Source organism: Lichenostomus cassidix, chromosome 15, assembly GCF_008360975.1.
Source record: "Lichenostomus cassidix isolate B80296 chromosome 15, HeHo_3.0, whole genome shotgun sequence".
In the NCBI taxonomy this organism is placed as follows: domain Eukaryota; kingdom Metazoa; phylum Chordata; class Aves; order Passeriformes; family Meliphagidae; genus Lichenostomus; species Lichenostomus cassidix.
In genome coordinates, this window is record NC_139496.1 from 9,913,547 (window position 1) to 9,937,540 (window position 23,994).

Sequence of the window (23,994 nt, forward strand, 5' to 3'; positions counted from 1 at the left end):
CCAGGTGGGCTGTTATGGTCTTTGAACACAGCAAAGGAGAAGTGGCTCGTGACTTTCCTTTATGATAGCCACAGCTTGTGGAAAACTGTTCTAGAAGGGTTTGCCCTGCCCAGCTTCCCTATGTATGGGGTAAATCAGCTGGAGCTCAACAAAGTCGATTTGTTTGAAGGTTTTGGAGCACAGTCGTGCCCTGTACCCGGCTCCTCAGGGCCGCAGCACCATCCCAGCCCCGCGCGGGTGCATCACTGCCCCGGGAGGACGTTCCTCTGGGAAAGGGTCCTCCTGCTCCTCCAGTGAAGAGTGCGGGGTTCGTGTCGCGTTCCTGCCCAGTCTCGGACGCGCGTGGGGCCGGAGGCGAGCGGGAAGGCTACTGTGCGGCCGGACAGGCTTCGCCCCAGGGACAGAGCTCCGCGGGTGGGCGCCAGTTCTGGGCGCCGCTGGCTCGGCCGGCATTTGCCAGGGCACTTTCCCATCCCGGGGCTGCGCAGCCACTCCCCCGCTCTCCTCCCCGCGGCCGGCTCGGCAGCCTGGCGACTCTCGCGGCCGGCAGGGGGCGCGCGGGGCGCGCTCGGCGGGGGCGCGCGGCGGGCGCGCGCGGGGGCGGGCCGGGAAAGTTGCGGGCGCTGGGGCGGCGGCGGCACCGGCGGGGCGGGAGCGGCTCCGGGCGCGGCACCGGCACCGGGCACGGCGGCACCATGGACGACTTGGGTGAGTTCCGAGCTGCGCGGCCTCCCCGCGGCGGGGGCCGCCGCCCCTCCGCGACCCGGGCGGCGGCGGCCGCGGCCCGCCCGGCCACGCTGCGCCCCTCGGCGTCGTGGGGCTCGGGCCGCGCCTGTCGGCGTCCGGGGACGTGTCGCTCCCCGCGCACCGCGCCGGCCATCCCGGCTCCCCGCGCTCTCCCGCCCGCACCCGGGCCCCTTCGGCTGGGCTGTCGCGGGGCCGCCGCCGCCCGCCCGCGGCCAGGGCTGGCGGTGACTGTCCCGCCGCTGTCCCGGCCGGGAAGGGCGCCCTGCGCTCCCGTGCCCGAAGCAGCGTGCAGTGTGCTCGGGTTTCAGCAGACACCTCCTCCCCTGCCCCGCCGCAGCCTCTCTAGGCTGTTCTTGGGCGAGATCTGAACTTTGCGCGGGTATGGAGTGGGGAGCCCTTTGGGGTAAGCGGAGCCCAGTCGGGCTCGGAGCTCATCCTTGTCCTCCCTCTGCTTCTCCCAGGTGTGCTGCGTTACACGGTTTCTAGAAACCGTGTAATGGAGAAATGTCAGGCAACTGGTCTCAAGGGAAAGATCTAGAGAATCTGAGTTCCTTTGGTACCAAGCCGGAAAGGGTGTGGATCTGCCAAAATCCCTTGTGCTCTGGGAGGCATTAGGGCGACTGAGTTCCGCTTATGAAACTGATTAAATCAGACACTGGGGAGGGGCTGTGATCCGTTACTTCCATCCTACCTTTAATAGAAACCAGACGTTCTGTTAACATACTGTCCAAGAAAATTGCAGGTTTATTCCTGGACCTGGAAGCTCACATTACAGTGCTAGCATAAAGCTGGTGGTCACACCTTCGGAAAATAGACTTTGAATTGGGTTAATGATAAAATTTACAGGGCAAGGAGTCCATCTGCTGTGTGGCTTCCTGGTGAAAGGTGTACCCACGAAAGATTCATCCTTGAGTGAAACATCATCCTCTGCTTGGGTGAAATAGCTGGTGGTGGAAGCAGAATTAATTTCTACTACAGTTTCTTCTCATGGTTTTTGTTCCTTTAAGTGGAGACAGCTCTGTTTACCTTTCCTCATATCCCTCATTCTGGTTATCTCTTGGAGATTTGGTGCAAGTTCTTAGCGTGTTCAGGAATGCATTGCTAGTCAGAACAGGATTCACCCAGCCTGTGCATTGACTTGCTGCATGGCCCTTCAAGGTGAGCATACAGGTCTGTGTAGGGGCAGTTTAGTGTCTCACCAGCCTGCTCTTTAGTAAACCGTGGGAGCTGTACTGTGCCCACTGCAATGGTTGCATTCCTGAACAGTAGTAGTGGGACTTCCCAGTTGCTGGAATAGGCTGCTGCAGTTTCTTAACATTTTTTCTTTCCTCTGTAGGAGAATTAGAGGTGAACTGCAAAGAAATTATGAAAAAGATCTGAATTTGTGCCTGTTCATTCTTTTGAGCTCCAAAGTGTATTGGGACAACCAAAAGTTAAAGTTGTGATCTGACTTTGAAAATAGAACTTTTAGTCTCAGCAACTTGATTTCATCAAGTCTTAATTACACTGCATCTGTCTCAGTTTTTGTGCAGCCTTTCTGACTGGACAAGATCTAATTAACAGTAAGCAGCTGAACAAAAAAAGTGTGACCCTTTCTCTTTCTAAGCTTTTCTGTGGTGTGCAGAATTCACCACGGAAAAGCACCCCAGCTGTTTTCCCTCTGCAAATCATTGTTAGCTCCAAAATGGATCACTTATTTCTCTAAAGCCATTCACCTTGGGATGCCCCCATAAGGGAGCAGTGCTGTGCTGATGCCGCTCCCCTGAAATAAGTCAGACTTTCGAATTTAAGTGAGAGTTGTTTGTTTTTCTTTCCTCATTATCTATGGGTGGATTATCTGAGTTGTGGATTAACTGTGCCATGGATACAGACGTCTGTGCTGGCTCTGTCCAGAGTCAAGCTGGTCGGGCAAGACTTGTTGGTTCAGGCACAGTGCCATGTGGACAAAGCTGCTCTGCTTGCAGGGACAGTTCTGGCCCAAAAGGAGTTTGGTATTGAGACTGGACTTGCAGGTTCAGAGCTGATGTCAAGTAAAATCAGCTCAGATACTTCCACACCTCCCTTCTGAATCTGTGTGGTGCAGAAATGAGCAGTGAGTGATAGGCCTTGCTGGGCATGAGGGAATCCCTCACAGAGACCATTGGTTTGTCTGTTCTTAACTCCCTGCCCGTTATCAAAAATCTCCCTCTCACTGGAGTTGGAGGATTTGATCAGTGTGTACTTGTGCACTGTGAAATGAAGGTCCAGAAGTATCTCATTTTTGTTCTTGGACTGAAGAGGCTATGAAACATACGAGAATGGATTTGTCTTGCTTCGGGAATTCATTTGGAGTTGGAAAAAACCCTTTGTTCCTCCCTCCCCCCCCATCCCCCGCCCCCAGTGTTGAAGAAACTCACGCAGGAAACTTTCTGCAGGCTGGAGCTGTGCACCCTGTTGTTCTGGGGGAGCCTCCGTGGCACAGGACATGCAGTGCTGGGGCTGGATATAAACTAGAACAGCCCGTGGTGGGAAGGGGGAGGAGAGCAGCTGGCCAGGCTTGTCCAGACTGTCTCCCTCGAATCTCTCTAAGGAAGCGCATTTTGCGGATGTGCTTGGAGTTTGACAGGAAGTTTGCTGAATGAGTTCTGCAGTGCTTTAAATTGGCACAGAGAGTACAGCTTTGTCCTAAAGAGGGAGAATCCTGACTTGGGGCTCTTGTCCCTTTCAGGGGATTGCCAAAGCACAGCCTGTGCTTCCAGCACACAAGTGACCAACCACATTTTCTTGCTTCAGACAATCTGAGACACTGAATTAGATGTTGAGTTACTGGTTCTGTGCTGCTACATTGTCTAAGTGGTACGAGGGAACAGATCCATTAGGATCTTCTTGTTGCAGAGGAAGAAGGCTAATTTGTGTAATGTGTCATGGATGTATGGTGAGAGAAATAGGAGAAGAGAAACCTAACATTTTGCTTTAGTCAGATACTGTTTGATTTTGACTCCTTTTTCTGAAAGGGGTTGTTTGCAAATACTACTGGGAAGCCTTTTGGTAACTCCAAACAGAAATGGTGTGGCTTTTAGAAGCTTTCATGTGATGTCTTTGAAATTCTCACTTCTCCACTGCTATTTTTTTAAAATTTTTGTTTTCAAAGGCTTCAGATATTTTTAAACTGGATTTTGCAATCAAAAACAAAACAGCATTCACTGGAGCTTGTAAAAGGTGTTTTACAAAGAAGTTATTTCTGTTTAATGGGGACGTATTTATGGCAGTGTTTTGGCTGTGTGTGTAAACTAGATTGTGAGCTTACTTTAGGTGTGCTTGCTCACTTGTAGAAAGATTTTTCTAGCAATTTGGCTTCAAAATTCTGGGTGCAGAGGTTCAGTGGCACAAAAGATTTTGCTTTAAAAGTTGTTTCCCTGTGTTTTAGGAACTCTAATCCACCTTCTCTTCAGTGCTTAATCCTCTCAGGGTTGACTTTAAAGGGAGCAGTCTTGCCATTGATTTTTCATGGGAGTGTGGAGGGAGATGCATGTGTTTCCATCTGTCATCTGTCCTAACATTTGGGAGATTGCTTGCTCTGCAGGGTGGTGCTGTCTGTCCCTCTCCAGAGGGGGATGCTTGCCCATTTCTGACTCAGTTCCTTTAGTATGGGAGTCATATGCTGTGGGTTTTAGGCTCACTTGACTAAAAGTTTACTGTGAAATTACTCATGGTCAGCTACGCCCAGGAAATGGTATTGGGGGCAAGCACTGGTGAAGTAATTTGGTGCCTTGGCTTTCTACTGGCTCAGGTTTCTGAGTCCTTCCTGCCGCTGGGCGAGAAGGCTGTCAACAGAACTAATGCTCTGCACAATGGGGTTCTGACTTGTTTCAGCTCCTTCGCTGCTGTGACCCCTCGTAAAACAGGGACTTCATTGTCCTGAGCAACTCAGACAGGGAGTCCTCTGCCTCAAGCAGTGTGCGATGCAGAGAGAGGCTTCTTTTCTTGCTGCTCTATTTCCATGGAAAGGCTGGACTCTGTGCTGTCTTTAGCTCCTTTGTCCCTCGCTGGGAGAGGTCAACTTATCCCAAGTGTTCAGCTGCCCTCCTGGTTAAAACTGATCCTCTGACACCATCTCTGCCACTAGAGAAACAAATGGGAAACTTCTCATACATCTTCAACTCTCTCTCTCTCTCTCCTTTCTCTTTCTTCCCTAGATACTTCAGTTTCTCTGGACCCCTTTTTCCTCACCTGTTGCCCTTTGAAGTGTATTTATTATATGAAACAAGTTGTGAAATTGTAGAAATGACAGCTAAAATTCTAAAGTCTGGCAGCAGAACAAGGACTAATAATGCACTTCTGGATAAATCAGAGTTGGTTTTCTGATCTGCTGCTAAAATAGATAAATCCCTTAAATTAAACGTCTGTAACTAGAGGGAGGAAAAAGGCTGTCCATGGTCACAAAACAAATCCGTTTGAATTGAACTAATGTGTTAGTTGGGATATCTAGAATCTGCTGCAGCTTTGGAGACAGCCAGAGCAGATTCTGAATGCAGTTGTGTGTGCTAGTGGAAAATCAGTGCAAGTGGATAGGATCTCTGGTCCCAGTTTCCTGCTCTGGTCTCAGCCTATGCTTCCCTCTTTGTATACTTGATCCTTTGTGTAGCTTTTTGTCTGTTGCGGAAGCTGTTAATGAAGATGCTCTTCTATTCCAGCTGCCTGAAAGTGAGACATTGTCTGTGGGAAGCTTCCTCACACTGGGAGAAGATGATGGGGTTTAGGCAGTGAGCTTCTTGCTCACTTTAGGCCTGTCCTGACTAACTGAGGTTTAGTTACAAGCCCTGGAACAACAGTCATCATGACTGTTAGGATATTGCATTTTAAAATGATAAGTAGGGAACTGTCTTATCTGTGGCAAGACTACTACATCCAGTAAAGAGTGGGAGCAAGAAGTAGCACCATCACTTTCCACTTTGAAGTTGAATGGGTTAGAGAATAAGTTGTGAAGTTGTGATCTCAAATTGGTTTCACCTGATTTAACTGCTGGCTGCTGTGAGGTGTTCCCTGTGGCCATCTCCTTTCCTTGTGTCCACAATAACTGTTGGACAGTTAACTGGATCAGCAAGCTGACTCTTCTCAAAATCATTTCTTTTACATGGACGGTGGACTGGGAAGTGAGGCTACCTCTTTCAGCTGTGGGTTATGTTTAGTATAATATCAGGTAACCATTTATCCACGGCCTCAAAAATGTACCCTAACTTAAGGCATGTTGTTTCTCTGTCTGTGAAACAGGGTTAATTACTCCTTACCTGCAAAGTGTGGTTAATGTTGGTTGAGATCTTTGTGCTTCTGAAATAGCTTCCAGCTGAAAAGCTTCTTTCAAGCTTTTCTGGTTACCATTGCTGGAAAAGTTTACCGTGGCAAGTTTGAATTAGATGTACAAGTTTTTATTCCTGTCTCAGCCCTGTTGAATGTTCCCTCTCTGCGTTTCTGATTGCTCATCCTTTCTTCATTCCCTGTTATGACAGGCTGTGAGTAGGGAGAAAAGATTTCCTTTCCCTTCCAAGTTCCCCGCAATAGTTCTACCCTAGTCTTTCCCTTTACCACAGAGCGTCGTGAAGTCATTCAAAGAATGTTGTGTGCTAAAGATATACCATAAAAATAGGAGGTGGGTGATGGCTTTCTCGTATCACTTTTAGCTGTTTTTCCCATTCATGCTCACTCTTTGCAAATGGCCCCAGAGCAGCAGCAGCCAGCTGGCTGGGGACAGTCTCCCTTGGCTGATGGGTGTTAGAGTCCGTGCTCTCTCTTCTGTGTGTTTTTAAATGCTGATGAAACAAAGTAGAAATGGCAACTGGAGTGATGTGGAACAAGTTTGGTGTTGGTGTTTTGGTTATAGGAACTGAGTCCCTGAGGTTATGTCTCCCTTGAATCTTGAAGCGTTTGTGCTGTTTTGGAGTCTGGTAAACTCTTTTTCTGCTCACACAAATACAGCTTTTTCTTGTAGCAGACAGTAACTATTCTGAATTTACATGGGAAATTTATCTAAGCAGTTAAGACAACTGCAAGCTGAGGAGCCAAGAGAACTTACGGCAGGCCACAGGGGAAGGCAGCCTGCATTGTTAGTGCTTGGCTCCTTTTTCCCTGAGCTGGACTGTCTCTACACTATGAACAAGTTCGGTTCAAGTTATTTGAATGATGATGAGATAGTCTGAAGTCTTCCAATGCAGCTTGTCATGCCACTGCTCACAGTGTTCTTTATTACCATGTGCACATTTGCGTAGATGGCTCTGCTGGGTGAGGTACTGAGTGTCTGGCTGGCAGCATGCAGTGGAGTGTAGCTTGATTTCTTGTGGTTTTTTACTGTTTATTGCACGAGTTTAAGCCTCTAACGTTTTACAAATTGTGTGAAGAACATCAAAAAAAGTAAATGGTGCTCCAGGGAATAAACCTTCTGAATGACACTTTGCATGGGGAATTGTGTTTAAATGGCTCAGCTATAAATCAGACTGTATGGGGGCTCCAGGAGTAAACCAGTCCCATGTTTTTGTCACAGAACTGAGCTGGCAGACAGAATTAATCCTGTGTCTGTCTAGAGCTCTCATAGGATCTTGCTTTATTTCCATTGCTGAAGAGGAAGGTGAACAGAGAATTTCACTTTGTGTTACGGGGAAGTTTGTATTGGTTCAAGGGACTGTGGTTAGGCTGAGTTTTAATAAGAGCTGGAGGTGGTAAAAGCAGCCAGAGGTAGAAAAAGGTCATGGGCAGGAGGGCTGTAAATAATTTACCGTGGATTAGGGGCTTAATACTCTCTTGTTTTATCCTCTTTCATGGTTCTGAACAAGTTCAAGGCTTCTCTGTGAAAAGGTTTCTTTTGGGTTGAAGCCACTAATTTCAGCTGGGTCAGACAAAAAAGCCTAAGGCTAACTGCATGTCGCTTGAGGTTACTGGTGCCCCACGAGTTGGAAGATGATGGCTTGGCTGGTCTCTGCTGCTCATCTTGTTTGACCATTAGTTGCATCTGCTGCTGTCCATTTCTCAGCACCAGCAGCTGCCCTGGGACTAGGTTTGGTTTTCTTCTTACTGCTAGCAAATGACCCCTTTTGGGCAGAGGTGATCCCCACAAGTAGGGTGCCTAGAGTAGTACTTCTGGTTTGAAGCTCTTGTTCATTACGGTTTTATGTGGGAGACTTTTTTTGGGCTGTGTGGGCCTGGTCAGGCAGCGTGACACACAGCTGGAACTATTCTGCCTGGCTGTGAGCAGCTCCAGCAGTTAGACAGGATCCCTGCAGAGAGCTGGAGCACTGGGGGAGGGAATGAGATGCCATTTCATCCACGTCATGAAATCTCTTATCAGTGGCCAACTCAGTGATGTGTGTGGGTGAGCTGCGTTGGCCAGAAGAAGCTGCCTTTTATTTCTGCTGTAAAAGATGAGGAGCTCAGCACTGTCAGTCAGGCTGAGAGCTGTGGAGTGACTGTGTGGAGTTTGGGATGAATTTGTCAGTCAGGTTCTTACAACCCTAAGCTTGTAGTTTTCAATCTATCCTGCTGATGCTTAATCTGAGATTTGCTGCTTGACTGTTCTGAGCAGTTTCCTTGGGCAGTGCCTAACAGCTGCTCTGGCATGCTGCTCCACTACTACTTAACTGCTTAAATCCAGTGCCTCCAGCACCTTCTGCCTTGGGGTTATGCTTAACAGCCTTGGTGTGAGTTAGAGAGAAAATCTTTTAGGTTAGCATTCATTTTTCTGAATGAGAGTTGGTTAACGGCTTGTTGGATGCTACTTTCCCATCAAATGCGAGGGAGAAAACTCTTTGAAAGAGATGACCATGATATAGCTGTGGTGATGTGAAACTCTGAGACCTTCTGGGCTGTCTGGTTCTGATGGAGTCCCCTACTTGTACTGCTTGGGTGTGGAAAATGCTGTATGTGGGATGGTAGAGCCAGTGAGATGTGAGGCGTTTGGAGCTTTGTCTCTCTGGTGTGGTCCTGTCCTTGCAGGGTTGGAAGGCTGTTTGCTGGGGAGGAGGGTTGAAGGAAGGGGCTGGGGGTAGTGCAGGGAGGAAGCTTTATGTAATTCTTGGCTGGATTTTGGATGATTGTTTTAATGAAATGGAATGCAGTGTATTCAGTACTTGCTTGGCAGAAACAGCTTTTTTTTTTCTCTCTTGGAGGGGGGAAAAGAGTTGGAATTGCTCTGTTTTCCAGCTACTTTAAACACTTAGGCTTGGATTTGTCATGAACATAGAAGTGAAATACTGTTCTTGGTGAGGGGGCAGTTGCGCTACTGTGCATGTGTGGGAAGATGTCTTTGTACATTGGATGTGTAAGTGGCAGAGCCTGGTCCCTCCGTTTCTCCGTGGGCTGTGGATGCCAGTGTGGTTTGAGGTGGAGCAAGTTAATTTTAAAGTACCCAACAGTAATGGGATGATAGTGATGTGAAAAGGTACATGTCCATATAAAATACATGTGCACCTAGGTTCGTGATAGGGGAATTCATCTCTTTCCCTCTGTGCCCTAGTTCAGGGCATAGAAGGAAAGAACGTGATGAGTTGAGACAAAGAAGTCAACTTAATTTTCAGCAAAGCAGAAATGTAGGCACTGGGAATCTTGACTTCTCCAGACTTGTGCAAAATAGTCTCTCCAGTTATCTCAGAGGATTGTTGACTTTTTTTCATAGGATTGGTGGCGGAACAATCAGAGATCGTGCTCAAAACCCTTTTTTAGAAAGTAATTTGAAGGATTTATTTCATGTACCTCTGAAAGGGAAGTTTATTCTCATGCTGCTTCTATTTCAGTATTGCTGCCATTTCCATTTTTGGTCAGTGCTGGAGATCGGTCTCTCTTACTCATCTTTACCTCTCAAAAATCTACTTTCTCTTTGGTCTATCTTTTTTTTCCCAAGTTCTTTTCTGTGGTCAAGAGTTCTCTTGTGAGTAACATCCTTTTGTTGATAGAACAAAATTTTTCTTTATCAAATAACAACAAAAACTTGTGTTCCGGGCACTGAGATGAAGAAGCTGTCATGTGTTTAATTGCTTTATTAATACTGCTCTTGGTAAAAAATGCTCATTATTTCTCTTACTGCTACTGAAACAATCAAGGTACTTGTGACGACTGCTTGTGTCACGATACCACATGACAGGTAGAATGATGGGTCATCTGCCTTTTCATGTAGGAAGAGATAAGAAAACCTCAAACATTCTCCAGCCCTTCTCTATCCACTGGCTTCAATATACTCCAATTCTAAAAATAATAATTTTCTGCCTGGATTTAACAATTTTCTTGCATTCAGTGGAGCTCTATCATAACATTGTGAAACTTTTGAGCCACATTCTGCCAATACTAAAAAAAACCAACCCTAAATCAGAACTCTGCAGCTGTAGAGCCATCAGCAGTCTCCATCAAATTGCCACCCACATCTCCCAAAGTGGACCAGAGGACCAGTTCCCACATTCATTTCTGAAACACTGTCCTCCTTTCATTCCCAAAAGCTGCTGTTAAAGTGTAAAGAAGCTGCTTTAACTAGATTGTTAACCATGTGCTTCTTGGCCGCTTGTACTCTGTTGTCTTTCAAATCTGTTGCTTGCCCGCTATCTGCAATTACTTGGGTTATCTTTAAGTTACAGTGTAGTGCTCATCAGACTGAAAGCTTCATTTTAAAACTTTCTACCTATTATAGTTATAAGTAGTACCAAGATCCACACGACTGAAAAATGTGAAATATTTTGTTGTCATTTCCCCCTGCCCTCTTCTGTGAGTTTACATTGTGCTTTTGGCAGCGCTTTGTGTAAAGTCAGTTGTTGATGATGACTTACACTTTCTGGCTTACAAAGAGTTTGGTGTTGCTTCCAAGTCTGCTCCCACCCTGTTGCAGAGAACCTTTGCAGAAATGAAAACTTCTTAAAAGAAACATCCACCATTTTGAGAGTACTTCCTTAGTAATTAGATTTTTAACAAGCCAGTTAAACCACATACGACATTTGATACAAGTTCCCGTTTTAAAAAGAGGGAAACAACCCACTTCAGAGTGCTGGCAGGTCAAGCCAGCGAGTCTTTATTTATATCTCGATACACTAACTTTTTATCTGGGTGAGATTTGCTGTGACTCTGTATCTCCTTATTGACACAGGCTTTTAAAACTTGAGATACCTTGGTTTTTTAAGGGTAGATTTGCATTTGTTGAATGTTCTTTGCATTTATGCTCTTGGGAGAGATGTGTATTACTGAATGGGAAGTTGCTGAAGCTAATGAAAAGTACACTTTTCAAGGACTAAAATCTGTCAAGTCTGCATTCTGATATCCCATTTAAGAGCCTTCAGGATAGGAATGCCTCAATAAGACTGTACTAAATATGGATATGATTACAGAGTCTCTTTAGTGTTCCCATTCTTTATTACTGGAATCCTCTTTTTGCTGGTAGCCAGGGCACTTTACGTCTCATTGGCAGAATTTGTGCTTCTAATGCTTTTAATGAATTCAGAATTCTTTTAATGAATTCAGAATTTACACTAGTATTTCAAGTCCTTTATTTCATCATCTTTATGTGTGTCTCAAATTTTGTAACTGGCACTTTGCCTGGATGGGTCTATATTCAGATCTGTTTATGCTGCTTGGATAGGATTTCCACAGCTTAAAAGATGCTATTTTTTTCCCCCCTCAAGTTCCATGTCTATTATTGCATAACCATGCAAATTCTACTCTTCCCTTTATTGGTTGTAGGGTCCACATGCTCTCCTGTTTCTGTTACTTTTAAAAAGGCAGATAATTAACTCGGAATGTGTGAGCTCTGAGAGTATTTTGTCTGCGACTGTGTCCAAACCCATTTTTACATATGCAGATGGAGAGGATCAGAGGGATCTTTTGCCATGTTGTTACTGACTGTGGTTACCTGTGTGGCAGTATGAGCTGCTGGGGTGTCTGAGGTGGTGGTCCTGCTGCTAGTTCAGTCAGTACAAGGGCTTGCTGCCGTTGAAAGGGGAGATGGCTTTACTTTGACTCATCCTTTTGCCTTCTGTGCTCTCTGACTGTTTGGGCATAGCCCTTCTTGCTGACTCTCAGCAAGATGCTGTGCTCATCTCTTCACTGCCCCAAAAGAAGAGAGTTAGCTTTTTTTTTTTTTTGACTGGGTGTGTATTCTGTTGGACTGGTTCACAGAGGGGTCTTGTGAGAGCCAGAGCCTGCATAACTAAGTGGCAGCAGCACATGTCTGGAAGAGGGAGTAAAACCTCTCCATTTTTGGCAGTGGTGAGCTGTTAATTTGCCTTTCTGCATCTTATGAATCTATGTCCTTCACTCCAGGGACCTCTCTGTCCTGTGGAACTCCTGTGTGCTGTTGCACTGTAAACCCTGATGTAACATGTTTTCCTTCCCTAGATGAGTTAGAATCAGCAGTTACCAAATTATGATCTCCAAGTGACAAGTGTTCTACAGCTGTTGTGAGCAGTCCCTCTGAGAGGTCAAACCCACAGACTTGTCATTTCAACCTGACGGCTCTGGAACATAACCACATCAGGATTGCTGTTGTCCAGAGATTTGGAGACCACTGCTGTGCATTCACAATGTTGTGATTTGCTACTGTTGATTTCACACTAAGCTACTGCTTAGAAGCTTCTCAGAAGAGTGATCCAGTTGTGGATCAGCATGTGTTGTAACCTCAATGCTGTTTATGACAACGTCCAGTTACACAAATCCCAACCAAATACCAATGCAGGGCTTAAAAAATGTCCTTGTGTGCCCTCTTTGCAGTGGGCATGTAGAGGGTTGCTTGTTGTAGCTGGGTGCTGCACACCTCTGCACTCAAGCCTTGTGCTTCTCTTTATTCCCTTTACCAGAGCTGTGGTTTAAAATCCATACTGTCTTGTTTCCTGCTGGTTCTGTTCCTATCCTTGGACTCTTTGTTTAGTGGAGATCTCCTTTGTACCAGATTTGTCAGATGTTTGTAGAATGGCAGTGCTGTGTTTTGACTTAGTGCTTGTGGAGTAGCTGCATGCTGGTGTAGCAGGAAGGGTCTGGTTCCTCAGATAGCTGGCTTGGCTGAGCCCCTCTTCCTGTAGGAATACAAGGGAGTTGGTATTTTGTCCAGAGGCCTTGGCCCTGGAAATTTTCCCTGAGGGGTCAGTTCAGTGGCTGCTTGTTTGGTGTTCATGATTTTTTTTTTTTGTTTTGGGTTGGGGTTTTTTTTGTTTTGTTTTTTGTTTTGTTTTGGTTTTTTGGGGTTTTTTTTGTTTTTTGGCAGAAAAGAGCAGATCCTGTTGGACTTTTTCTAGAAACTTTCAGAGGGAAGCCAGCAGCAAATAATTCTTGATATGCATGAGGAGGGTTAACTTAATATTTTGCATGCATAAGGATAAATAAAGGACTAAAGAAGACAGTATATTGGTTACTAATAGTTTTCGTTTATTAAAGTTTTTTTTCCATCTAGGATGTTGGCTCAAATCCAGCCCAGGTCAGTACTGAGGTGTTAACTGTTTATTTGTTTGTGTAAAATGTTTACACTCACTCCAGTCTGTTCCTCCCACCAAACTGTCCAGGATGCTATTTCATTTCTGTTTGTACAAAGTCATGTCCCTCACTCTAGCCTGAGCCAATTCACCTCCCTCCCAGAGACATTTGGGTCAGGATAGGCCGTTTGCTACTGCCTTTGTCTGGGACTTCCTGGAAATGCCAGAGGATGTGTTTGCTGTCAGGCAGAGATCAGAAATAGATCTTGCATAAGACCCACTCCAGGAGCAGACGGTCAGAGGCTGTACTTACCCTCCTTGGAGTCCAAAGCTGTTTCCAATTTCACAGCTGACACACAGGGAGAGAAATGGAGACTCTCTAATTTGTGCAAATACTTGTTCCTCGTGATCTTTTACAGGGCTAGCTGTAACTGCTTGTTGAGCACCAGTCAATTTGCTACCAAAAGGAGAGGATTCTGACAAAAAACTTGGTGGCCGGTGGAACTCATAGCAAGCTGCAGATTCAGGCTGAGAAATTCCAGTTTAAATATTTTTAGTACAGGCTCGAGAGTCAGATTTGCTTTCTATTCTGACATAATGTGGACTTGCTGTGTTATATTGGGCTGTTCAGGGCTGCATCTCAGTTCTCCGTTTCTGAAAGGTACATTTCTTTTGTGCTTTTAAGGAAGTGTGAATGTTAGGATTTTGATTTGTGATTTTTGAATTGAGGATTTTGATTTGTGATCATCGTTTGGATTCAGGTGCAGTGCCTGCAGACTTTACAGCCTCTTCTATCAGTACAAAATGGAGTATGTGGAGATTTAGGTTTAGGGTGTGGAGCTGTGGCAGCTGTGACTGAAAAATGTGACTGAAAAAGGCTTCCATGTGATTAGTGCTGTAACTTGTGGGTGGGGTAATCATCTAAGGACAGTGGTACTTAAATCACACTGGTCTGAATCCATGGAGGTCAGGAGCTGGAGTACTGAGTAAAGGCTGGTTACGTCTGTTTTACGCATCACCTTGTGACAGTCCTCTTGTGCAATCTCCAGCTTCTCTGTCCAGTGAAGCAGAGCCCAGCTTTGTGCTCTTCAGCATTGAGCAAATGTTGAGGTCAGTTCAGCTTTTGCATGCGCTGTGTCACAGGATGTGCTGCAGCTGTGAAGTGCAAACCCTTGACAAACTTTTCCTCATTCTCCTGAAGATTGTTATAGAGCTGTGGAAGAACTTTTTTGACTGCGCTTATCCAGCTTTGAAAATGGTTTCCTGTTATTCAGGACTCTGACAGTGCAGTGAATCTAGGTAGAATGGAACCACACAAGGGATTATTTTCTGTTTTAGCTTCACATGACCATGAATCTCTGTGCAGAGGCATTCAAGGCTTGTGTAGCTGGATCTGGCATTCTCAGGAGCCTTTGGTAGCTGTGAAACTGAAAACATTTATTTGTTTAGTAAGCTGGAACATGGAATTCAGTTTTAGGCAGCCAGTCTTAGCATAGGGTGTTTTTTTCTTGGCATGAGTTGTTTGCTGCTCAGGACTATAAACAGAGGGAAGTAAATATAAGATGTCTCTTTGCACTTCAAGCGTGGAGAAAGCCATGCTACAAAAAAGAGGATGCTCTATGTGTCAGGAAATAACCCTTCCCTCCCCCCTGATCCAGCACTTCTGGAAGTGGGAAAGAAACAGGAGGACACTGCTTTGGAAGGGAACAGCCTCTGAAAGTAGCTGTCACAGTGCTGCTGCTTAGGTTGAGTGCTCCTCTTGGAGGCAATAGGTGAAGAATACAACAGCCAGCCTTGCTGGGTTTGTATGGCCTTGCTTTTGTCTATGCTGTCCTTAGATCTTCAGTGCCAATAAGAGTTTGTTCTTCCTGGTGTTTCTGTTGCCAGCTTTTGAATGTGATAGGCAAGGCAGTGGAATGGACAGTTGAGGTTAATTTGAAGAACTTCAAAAGGCTTCACTTGGTTTTAGCAGCTTTTTGTCTGAAAACAAGAAAAACATATTCAAACAGTATTTTGTTTCTCTGGAGCATCAGGTACATCCCTTCTGAAAGGAGAAGGACTTGAAGCACAAATCACTTTCATTGTGAGGATGCTCAGCACGCATGTGACATGTTGACAAATATTTATCTCTGACCATGAAAGCACTTACATGCCTTGTGAGACTTCCATTATCTCAGCCATCTAATGAACTGTTCTGAGACAGTGGAAAGGGCATGAAAGTTTTAAGGAAATTGGAGAAAGGCAGAATAACTGCATGTTTCTCTTTTGTAGGTGGCGGTTCATTTCTCTCACCTGGTTTAAGCTGGAGTCTTATTTAGTGTTCAAAGAGCTCAGTGGAAAAATTCTGGTCCTACAGGAAAATAATTTGTGGTTCCTTCACACAACTTGGACTGTAGGCCAGGGAGCGCTGTGGATTTGTATTGTTTCATCCAGGGAACTGTGCTGACTCAATCTTAAAGCACTTGCAGTGTCTCTCAGCCATCATGCTGAGCTGGTGATCCCATGGCCTGTGGATCTAGTTAAGATAAGGTGACCTCCCTGCCAGCTCAGTGATGTGCGCAGAGCCAGCAGCCCAAGGATTTCCTAACCTGTTTGCATCCAAGATGACAAGAGGTGGATCCGAGGTGCTCCCTCTAGGAATGAGGCTGTGATTCCCAGGGACTGCTGGTGTCAAGCTGCAAACTGGTCAGCTGTTTTTCTAACAGTGTTGCTGTGCCCTTGAGAGCCTTGCAGCTGCTGGGCTACACAGGAACCTGCTGACTCCACGTGATGCTGCCCAGCACTCCAACACCCTCACCATGCAGACAAATACTGCTGAGCCTATAGGTCTGGGTGTCACAGAAATGTATTCATTTGCAAGGAAGTGGTGTGGGCAGTTCCAGGAAGGATCTAGCGGTGAATTTAATGGTTTTTCAGCACACACATACAAATAGCCCTCCTGCCCCTCAGAGGGATCTGGTGGAAGGTCTGAGCTCACATGATGGCTTCTCTTGGTTTTTTTGTAGCATACAGAGTTGGCTCATCTTCAGTTTTATGGTCAGGAGTCTCTGTCAAAAGCTCACTCTTAGGGTCAGATGGCACAAAGGCATTCCAGTGGATACACAGTGTGTATAGCCTTAGGGACTGAGCCATGTCACAATTCTGGGGCTGGAAAACCAAAATAAAATGTCAGCACAGGCTCAGGGGGAAGTGGCAGGTGAGGGATAGTGAGGGATGTCTCCAGAATTCAGAACATTTCAGTTCGTGCTGTCTGCTGATAGCATCATTCCGGGCTGTGTTTTTTTTCTGGTCTGCATCTGAGCTGCAGATGAATTATGGGAATCTGACAGGAGGGTAGGTGATTTCTTTCAACTAATGGCAGGATGGGCAGGATTTACAATTTGTGTTCTGGCCTGAGTTTTGAAGGTGAAAGTAGAGCATTTCCAATTTAAAGAAGAAGTTTTATTCACTTACTTGAACAAGGGCTCAATTCTGGCATTGGTCTTTTTAATGCATTTTCTAAAAGCTGCTTAAGTCATAGAGTGGTTGGAACTGTGCTTCCTAGAAACTTAATGAGTTTATCTAAAAAAAACCAAACTATCACCTCAGTAAACGTTTATTGGATTAGTAAGTTGAATTAGTTTGGAAAGTGTCTGGTGATCAGCAGGGCAAGTTCCAGGAACAGCCTGGGTTTGCATGCTGGGAAAGGGGAGACCCCTGCACCTGTCCGTTTACACTGACAGTGTGTGATGGTGTCAGCTCTGCTGGAACTACAGCCAGAGCACTCCAAGGGTTTGCAGTTCATCCCCAAATGTGCAGCGAGTAGTTACCGATAAACAGCTCCTGAAATCGCTTTATGCAGGCTATATTTGCACACTCTTTTACAACTCCAGGCCTGGGGTGGTAGTAGTGCATGTTAGTTGTGACCAGTTAGTTGGCTACAAGCTCTGGAATAAACTCTCCAGCTTGGGTCTCAGTGGTTGGGGCAGGAAGCCACAGTCATTGCTGCAGCTGCTCATGCAGACCACATCTCACACTGCAGTGTCTTTTCTTTGTTTAGACATTTGCTGATAGTGGTCAGAGCTGGGTGCATAGGCTGCTGTACTGGGCAAGGCTCGCTGGTTTGGCTGTCAGTATTCCAGTTATGGCACAGAAAGGATTCACAGTGGCTGCCACAACCTGATTTTGACAGCAGCTCTGTCTGTCACAGGATGAATCCCTGTTCAGTTTGTCTCTGCAGCCTGAGGCAGCCAGGCATAGCTTCTGCCTTTGCTGTTAAGCTTTTTGGAAGCACCCATACAAGAGTTTGTAAATTGGTGCCACAAATGCAAAGTTTAGCTTATTCTAAGGGGCAGTTTTGGTCTCCAAGTACAGAGAAGCTTCAGGAATTCAATGGATATTGTATTTACTGTAATTCACCATACCACGTATTGATATTAGTTTGGACATTCTTTTTGTTAAGCAGTGACACAAAGCAAAACTTTCACCAGTACCCTGATAATGAGAAAGAACAAGGCTTTGATTAAACATCTGTACATTAAAGAAAGAGCTGAAATATTATACTGACAATACAATCTGAACTTCATCTGGGCAATGTAAAGTAAAAATCCCAGTGGCTGCTCTGTACTGATACTCCAGCAGTTTTTAGGTCTGGAAAATGGCTTATCTTTTGTGTCTTGAATTTTTCTGTATCTTAAATAACAATCTGCCCCTGCTTCACAAGAAAGCTGAGAGCTTTTATGTGTCCTGTGTTCTAACCATCTTCTTGACATATTGGTTAAATTTTGGAATACTTAAATGTCATCTCTAAATGTTTTACACAGTGTAAGCCTAGCTATTTTATGTGCTTTCTATGTAAGTGAACTGGAGAACTTGAGGATTTTAAAAGCATCTAATTGCACTTCGAGTTTTTAAGGTCTCATTTTAAATGTAGCCTTTGTATTTTATTGCTTTTGTAATCTCTGATCTTTTTGCATTTAAAAGCATTGATTAGAATATAATGTCTTAAGAAACTGTAGGTAAATGCCTTTTACCTGGAAGTTGATGCCTCCCTTTACCTGTTCATGGTTTTCATATTTCTGATGATGCTCTTCCATTTTGCTGAGAAAAATAAAAACTGCTCTTACAATGGGAATTCCTGCCATCAGTGTTTGGGGCTCCCCACACCTTCTGCAGTCAAACTCCAGGGCAGTGAGAAGTCCTACAGCAAGGCTCCAGCAAGTCGTCTTGATGCAGGTCTTGTAGAGCACTGCAAATATTTCTTTTGAAAGGCTACTTAATACGATAAATATACCCAGGCTCCCCATTCCTCTGCAGTTACTCACAACGTAAAACTGTCATGCCAGAGATTGGGTTACTGCCTTGAGCTGTCTCCCTTATATGTGAGCTGGAGCTGCATTTACTCCTGGAGGTGTGGGAGAGAAGACTTACTTGAACCTAATGAGATTTTTAAAGATTGCATTCAGCGATTTTGCAAAGAGGCTGCAAGCTCAGACTTCAGTTCTAGAGATGCAACTCCCTTCCCCTCATTCTCTTAGGGGACAGCAAAAATCAAGGATTTGAGTTCAGCATCTTGCAGGCATTAAGAAAAAAGGGCTGGAGAATGGTGTGTGATTCTGCAAATGAGAGGTCTGCAATTCATCTTGCGCTGAATGAGACATGATTAGCGTGTAAAATCCATGTCCTCATTTAGAGCTGCCCTTATGGGTATCTTGATTTTTATTTCTATTTGCCAGTCTTCTAGGCATCTTCTGCTGCATAAACCAGGAAAAGCTGTAGCAGTTCTACTTATTTGGGTAAATAGAGGCGGGGGGAAAAATAGGGGAGGTGCAGATACCTGTTCTGTGCAGCTGCAGTAGAGGAAATACTGTAGTTTGTGCTCAGACTTCTCATCCTGATTCCCCATGTGCTGTCTGGGCTTTCAGGGACATGTGGCACCAGAGATGCTGGGGGAAATGGAACTGTGTGGCTCAATGCATTTGCTCTGTGTGGTGGCTGGATGAGCAATGCTGTCTCCAGTGCCACTCACTTTCCAGATGTCCCATGCTAGAAGCAGAGCTACAGGCAACGTGTGGTTTGATGGGTGTGCAGATGTGGCTTTCAGCTGTTGAAAATGAAAGGCTGGTATCTCAGGCATTTGAAGCATCTTGCTTCAGTTATGCTTCCATTTCCTCCCCAGCAGTAGATGAGATGTGGGAGAAAATTGACCACCATCCTTTTGATCTACTCACTATATTGATAATGCTGTGATTTGCTGTGTCAGCATGGCTTAATAATCCTCAGTTGTTGCAAGAGATGAACTGCATATGGAAATCCTTTCTGCAGAGGAAAGCAAATTTAGATTTCTCTAAATCGCTTCATTTAAAAAAAAAAGAGAAAAATCATAAACTGCTTATGAATAGTGGAAGATTTAGTGCTTGAGGAAAAATTAGCATTGAAAAGCTGCTTGATGTCAGTTGGCAAATGTGAATTTGTCAATGCCTTGTCATGTAGGTTTTTCTATAACTAGTCTGTGATGTGTTTTGCTTCACTGTGTCACCTTAATCTAAGAGCATTTTTGAGATGCACAGGAGAGGGGAAGTGAACTAAGTATGCTTTGATATGCATGGGAAGATACATCTAAACATATATAAATACACTTTCCTTTTTAGTGACTTCACTGTACCTAGGTAGAGCAGCTCAGATTCCTAGAAAGGGGTGTTGTTGATGTGTGCATCAGTACAAAGGGCCCCGGTGTTACCCATTGCTGTTCCAGATAGTAGAACAGTGCTGTGATCCCTAGGCTGGTGTTACTGCTCTTTGTCAGACAGACCTGGGCTGTGGGAAGCTGAAGAATGTGCCCCTGGCTGCACAGAGCCGTTCCTGCTGCAGGATACTGCATCTGCAGGACAGCGAGTGCTGACACGCAGCCATGGCGAAGGAGCCTGTGTTGGAGCCCCTGGAATGCGTGAGCTGTTCCTCGGCCCACGGAGCTGTGGGCTGGAGAGATAGCACAGGAATGTGCAGTATAGAACTTGCTCTTTTCAGTGCGGCTTGAACGAGTAAATGGGGCTTAGCCTCAGGATTTGTCCTGCTCTTCCATCTTGCCACTTTGGTGGTAGAAGAGATATTTTCTGAGTGGTTCAATGCACTGGACATCAGCGTGAGAGTTCTTGTCCTGAGCTGTCGAAATGACCAGTAGAGCTTTGGCTTTTGCTGGGAATTACCTTGAATCAATGCAGTTGGTATGAAAGGGCCAGTGGTGCATATCCAGTGCAGACTGGTGTGGGGGGTTTTTAGACGAGAATCCCAAGGACCTCATAGTTAAAAATGATTTTTGGCAAAAGCGAGGAAAGAGAGAGAGGAGCAAACTAATGTCCCTGGACCTCCAGATGTCTTGGAGTGCTTTGTAGCAGTAAAGGTATCAAATGTGGAATCATTCTTTAGCTGTCCCTCCTCCACAAGAAAATCTGTGTTGAAAGCCCACCTGAATGCAAACACCAATGTCCTCCCATATTGGGAGGATTTGGTTTGAGCAGTCCTTAGGCCTGAATATGATTTCAGTTGAGTATGTAATGTTTGGGTTGCCCTGTGGAGGGAGGAGGACTCTGTCCTGTCTCATGTTTTTACCCAGCGTTACCAGCTGGTTGGCCAGGTTACCTGAGCCCGTGGAGGACCAGTTGTGCACATGCTGAGGTGCTCTGTGCTGCAGTGCACAGGAGCTAGGGTTTTATTGGCTGTGTGACTCTCCAGAGTAGCCATGATAAGCAGGAGTGTCTAGGTTGGTGGTGTTTTAGCAGGTATCCATCCCTTTTGCACCCTCCTGAGCAGCACCCTGCTAATGAAATGGAAAATACAGATTTCTATGTGCACAGCCCATGCATGGCTGAGCCGTACCGAGTCTTTGGAAACAAGTGATTCTGTTCCATGCACATGTCTGTGAGTTGACGTTTTGTCTCTGGGTTGTGTTAGTAGCTTGTTGTAGGGGTGAGAGTGGAGAGAGGGGTGATCCTGGGGAGGAGCAATGGTTTGAAGGTCTGGCATAACTCCGTCTGCTTTACTTATTGGTACAAAATGGTTAAATCTGTTCTCTGGAGATAACTAAATCTGTGGTGTTTATCCGTGGGAGGTTCTGCCTCCTGGAGCTGTGTCTGTAATGTTCCAGAGAGTATTTGGAGCAGCGGTAAGGCTGTGGTGAGGTCAGTGTGTGTGGTTGTTTCCGGAGTACTGGGCGGGTGCTGCTGTGAAGATGCGCGAATCCGTGGGGAGGTGCAGCACACGTGGCACCGCAGAGAGTTTCTGTGTGCCTAAAACAGGGACAGGTTCCCGGCTCTTGCGGGGCTGAACAGGTGAGGTGACGGTACTGCAAAGCTGGGCACTGCCGTGGCTTTCGTCGCTCTGTCCCTCTGAGGGTGTTGGTGGTGCCCTCTGATGGATGGTGCCGGTGGGGCCCGAGCGACTGCCTTGGGATGGGCCAGTCAGCTGCTTCCTGCGGGTTGCGGGGACCAACTATCTGATTCACACCTCCTGCAGCACTGTCCCTCAGGAGTCACCTTGCGCAGGAACACTTCATTACCCACTAAATCGATCGAGCCTTTAATATTTCTATTTAAGCACTTAATATTCCATTTAAAGAGTGGCCACTGTAGTGAACTCAGTGCTGTGACGAGAGATGCAGCACTGCACAAGGCACATCCCTGTCACAGTTCATCGGGTTACAAATGCTGATCCCTTTTGCAAAGTAGAGAGCAATGCATCTCTTTCCGTTAATAAATCTCCCTTCTTTCCCCTCAACTGTTATCTCATATTGTCTTCTGGTAGTTGCACAAATCCTAAATGAATGCACAGTGCTTTTGGACCTCTTGGGATCAAGTGCTTCATAGAAAACAAAATGTTAAATCAGTTTGGTTAATTTTTGGTTGGGTTTTGAATAATTGCCTCAAGTCACACTCTGGACTGCAGAACTCCTTGGGCTGACCTCCAAGGGAGCGACCTGCAGCCTGTGCTTGTGGGTTGGCGAGTCGCTTCCCTGTGGCAGGGTGATGTCCATGAGGTGGGACGGTGCCACTACCACTCTCACCCTGCCTTTCCCGGAGACATTCCGCTGCTGGTGTTGGACCCTTTATACGGGTGCAATTTCCCATTTCAGCAGAGTTTCAGGCAGCTATGGTTGCTGGTGGGATTGGATGAGGGAACAGCAACGGGGACGGAATGGGGAAGACCTTCCCTCTGTCGTGGCTGTGAGCTTGTAGCTCCTGGGGCGCAGGGAAGGGAGAACACGGGACTTGGGGGAGAGCAAGCACGCACAAGGAGAGGTCCTTTTCTATCGGGAAACCCGTGTGTGAGAGCCTTTCCTGTCCCGCCGGGTTGGGGAGGTGCCTTCGTGCAGCTGCCTCGGTATTCAGTTGTAAAGCTGGAGTTCAGTTTGAGTAACCGAGTGATTCCTCTCCAGGCTTTTCTCCTCCCTCCGCTTCCCGTTCCTCGGCTCTGCCTTGTTTGCTCAAGTCAGGAAGGGGGAGGGTGTGGGGGAAGTTAATCATTAATCTTAACTCCTTCATAGCCATGGGGTTCAGTGCTCCTGGTATTTCCAGACCTCTCTTCTTCTAGAGACTTGTAAAAGTAAACCGGTTCGTGTAGCCGAGTTTACTCTGTGTCATTAGCAAAAGGCTGTGTGTGTCTGTCCCCTGGATCATCACAGAGAGGAGCCGAGCAGGGAAGTTTCTGTGCTGAGATGGTTACAGCTGCCCGTCCTGCACTGAGGGCTGGAGGGTGGAAAAATGGTTTGGGTCCCCTCTGCAGGGCCGGAGGAGCCCAACACCCTCACGGGATTTTCACTTCCTGGTGGAGTTTGATTTGTCTTTGTCATTGGAGGGGAGAAGCAAAAACCACTCCTTCTCGGCTAGCACTTCTCTGGGAGGTTGTGTGTGTGAAACCTTCAGTCATAGGACCTGCCTGACTGTAGGAATTGCAGCTCATCGGCAGTTCCCTGGAGGTATGTGCCTTTCACTCTGGAATCCACCAGCTGTTCTTTTGCTTAAAAAGAAGATGCAGGTCATTTTTCCCCAGCTGTGGAATGCTTGTCTGCCTTAAGAGAATCTGCTTCTGGGATATTTTGGCCCCTTTAGGAAGATAGATCCTGTGACTTTAATGATTTGGAGCATCTTTAACTAAATGGAAGGCATATAGAAATAATTTAACAAAGTATTTAATTTGCTAATGGTTGTATTCTGCTCTTGAGTGCAGGACTGCATTTTTTTTTCTTTTGTGATGCTTTGTTTTTTTGGAAAGACTGGATGTAATACCAGCATCTTCCTCACCTTGTAATGCAGTAATACTGTCGTCTTCTAATACGTTTTCTTGAAGGCTTGCTAAGTGCATTGGCTGCTGTGGAGTGCTGTGCTGAGGAAGTTTCTCAGGGCTGGCAGGTGCTGCCTAGGGAGCTGTGGGCAGCCATTAGTGTGAGCAGTTGCTCAGTTGCTATTCTGGTGCCATCAGACAGCTCCAGCTCCTTGTGACCCAGTGGGGGACACTGCAGGATGGTCATGCTCAGGCTGAGCCCTTGTGCCCCAAACCTGAGCATCAAGTATGTGCTGTGTGTAGAAGGGACCTGCTGAGACTCTCTGAGGGCAGCTGGGTCTGTGCAGGGGGAAGGGAGATCCAGGATGGTTCACAGAGCATCCCCTCCTAATTCTGCTGAAGGTGCGTTACTGCTTTCTGGCTGAACTCCACATCTCCAAAGGGACCTGCCAGGTATGTCCTGATGCTGTTCCACGGGGAGCGCCGATGTCCCCAGTGAGCTGACTCCTCTCTAACAGCCTTGCAGAGGTGTGCACTGGTGCTGCTGCCCCAGTGGAAAGCTGGGCACATGGCCAGGGAGGTTTCCTTTGGA

The 23,994-nt window shown here is 46.1% G+C and overlaps 1 protein-coding gene across 2 annotated transcripts in view; it reads left to right on the forward strand.

Annotated features, from left to right (window-relative positions):
• The window catches only part of PXN (paxillin), a 51,438-nt gene that overhangs the window by 5,183 nt on the left and 22,261 nt on the right, over positions 1–23,994 (forward strand). The window contains exon 1 of one of the 2 annotated variants that reach the window (XM_085076093.1): positions 603–708. The exons of the other annotated variant lie outside the window; for it this stretch is intronic. Coding sequence (XP_084932219.1) covers positions 696–708 — 13 coding nt within the window. The 5' untranslated portion in view covers positions 603–695. Of the gene's footprint in view, positions 1–602; positions 709–23,994 lie in introns of those variants that run through there. 2 annotated transcript variants of the gene reach the window in all.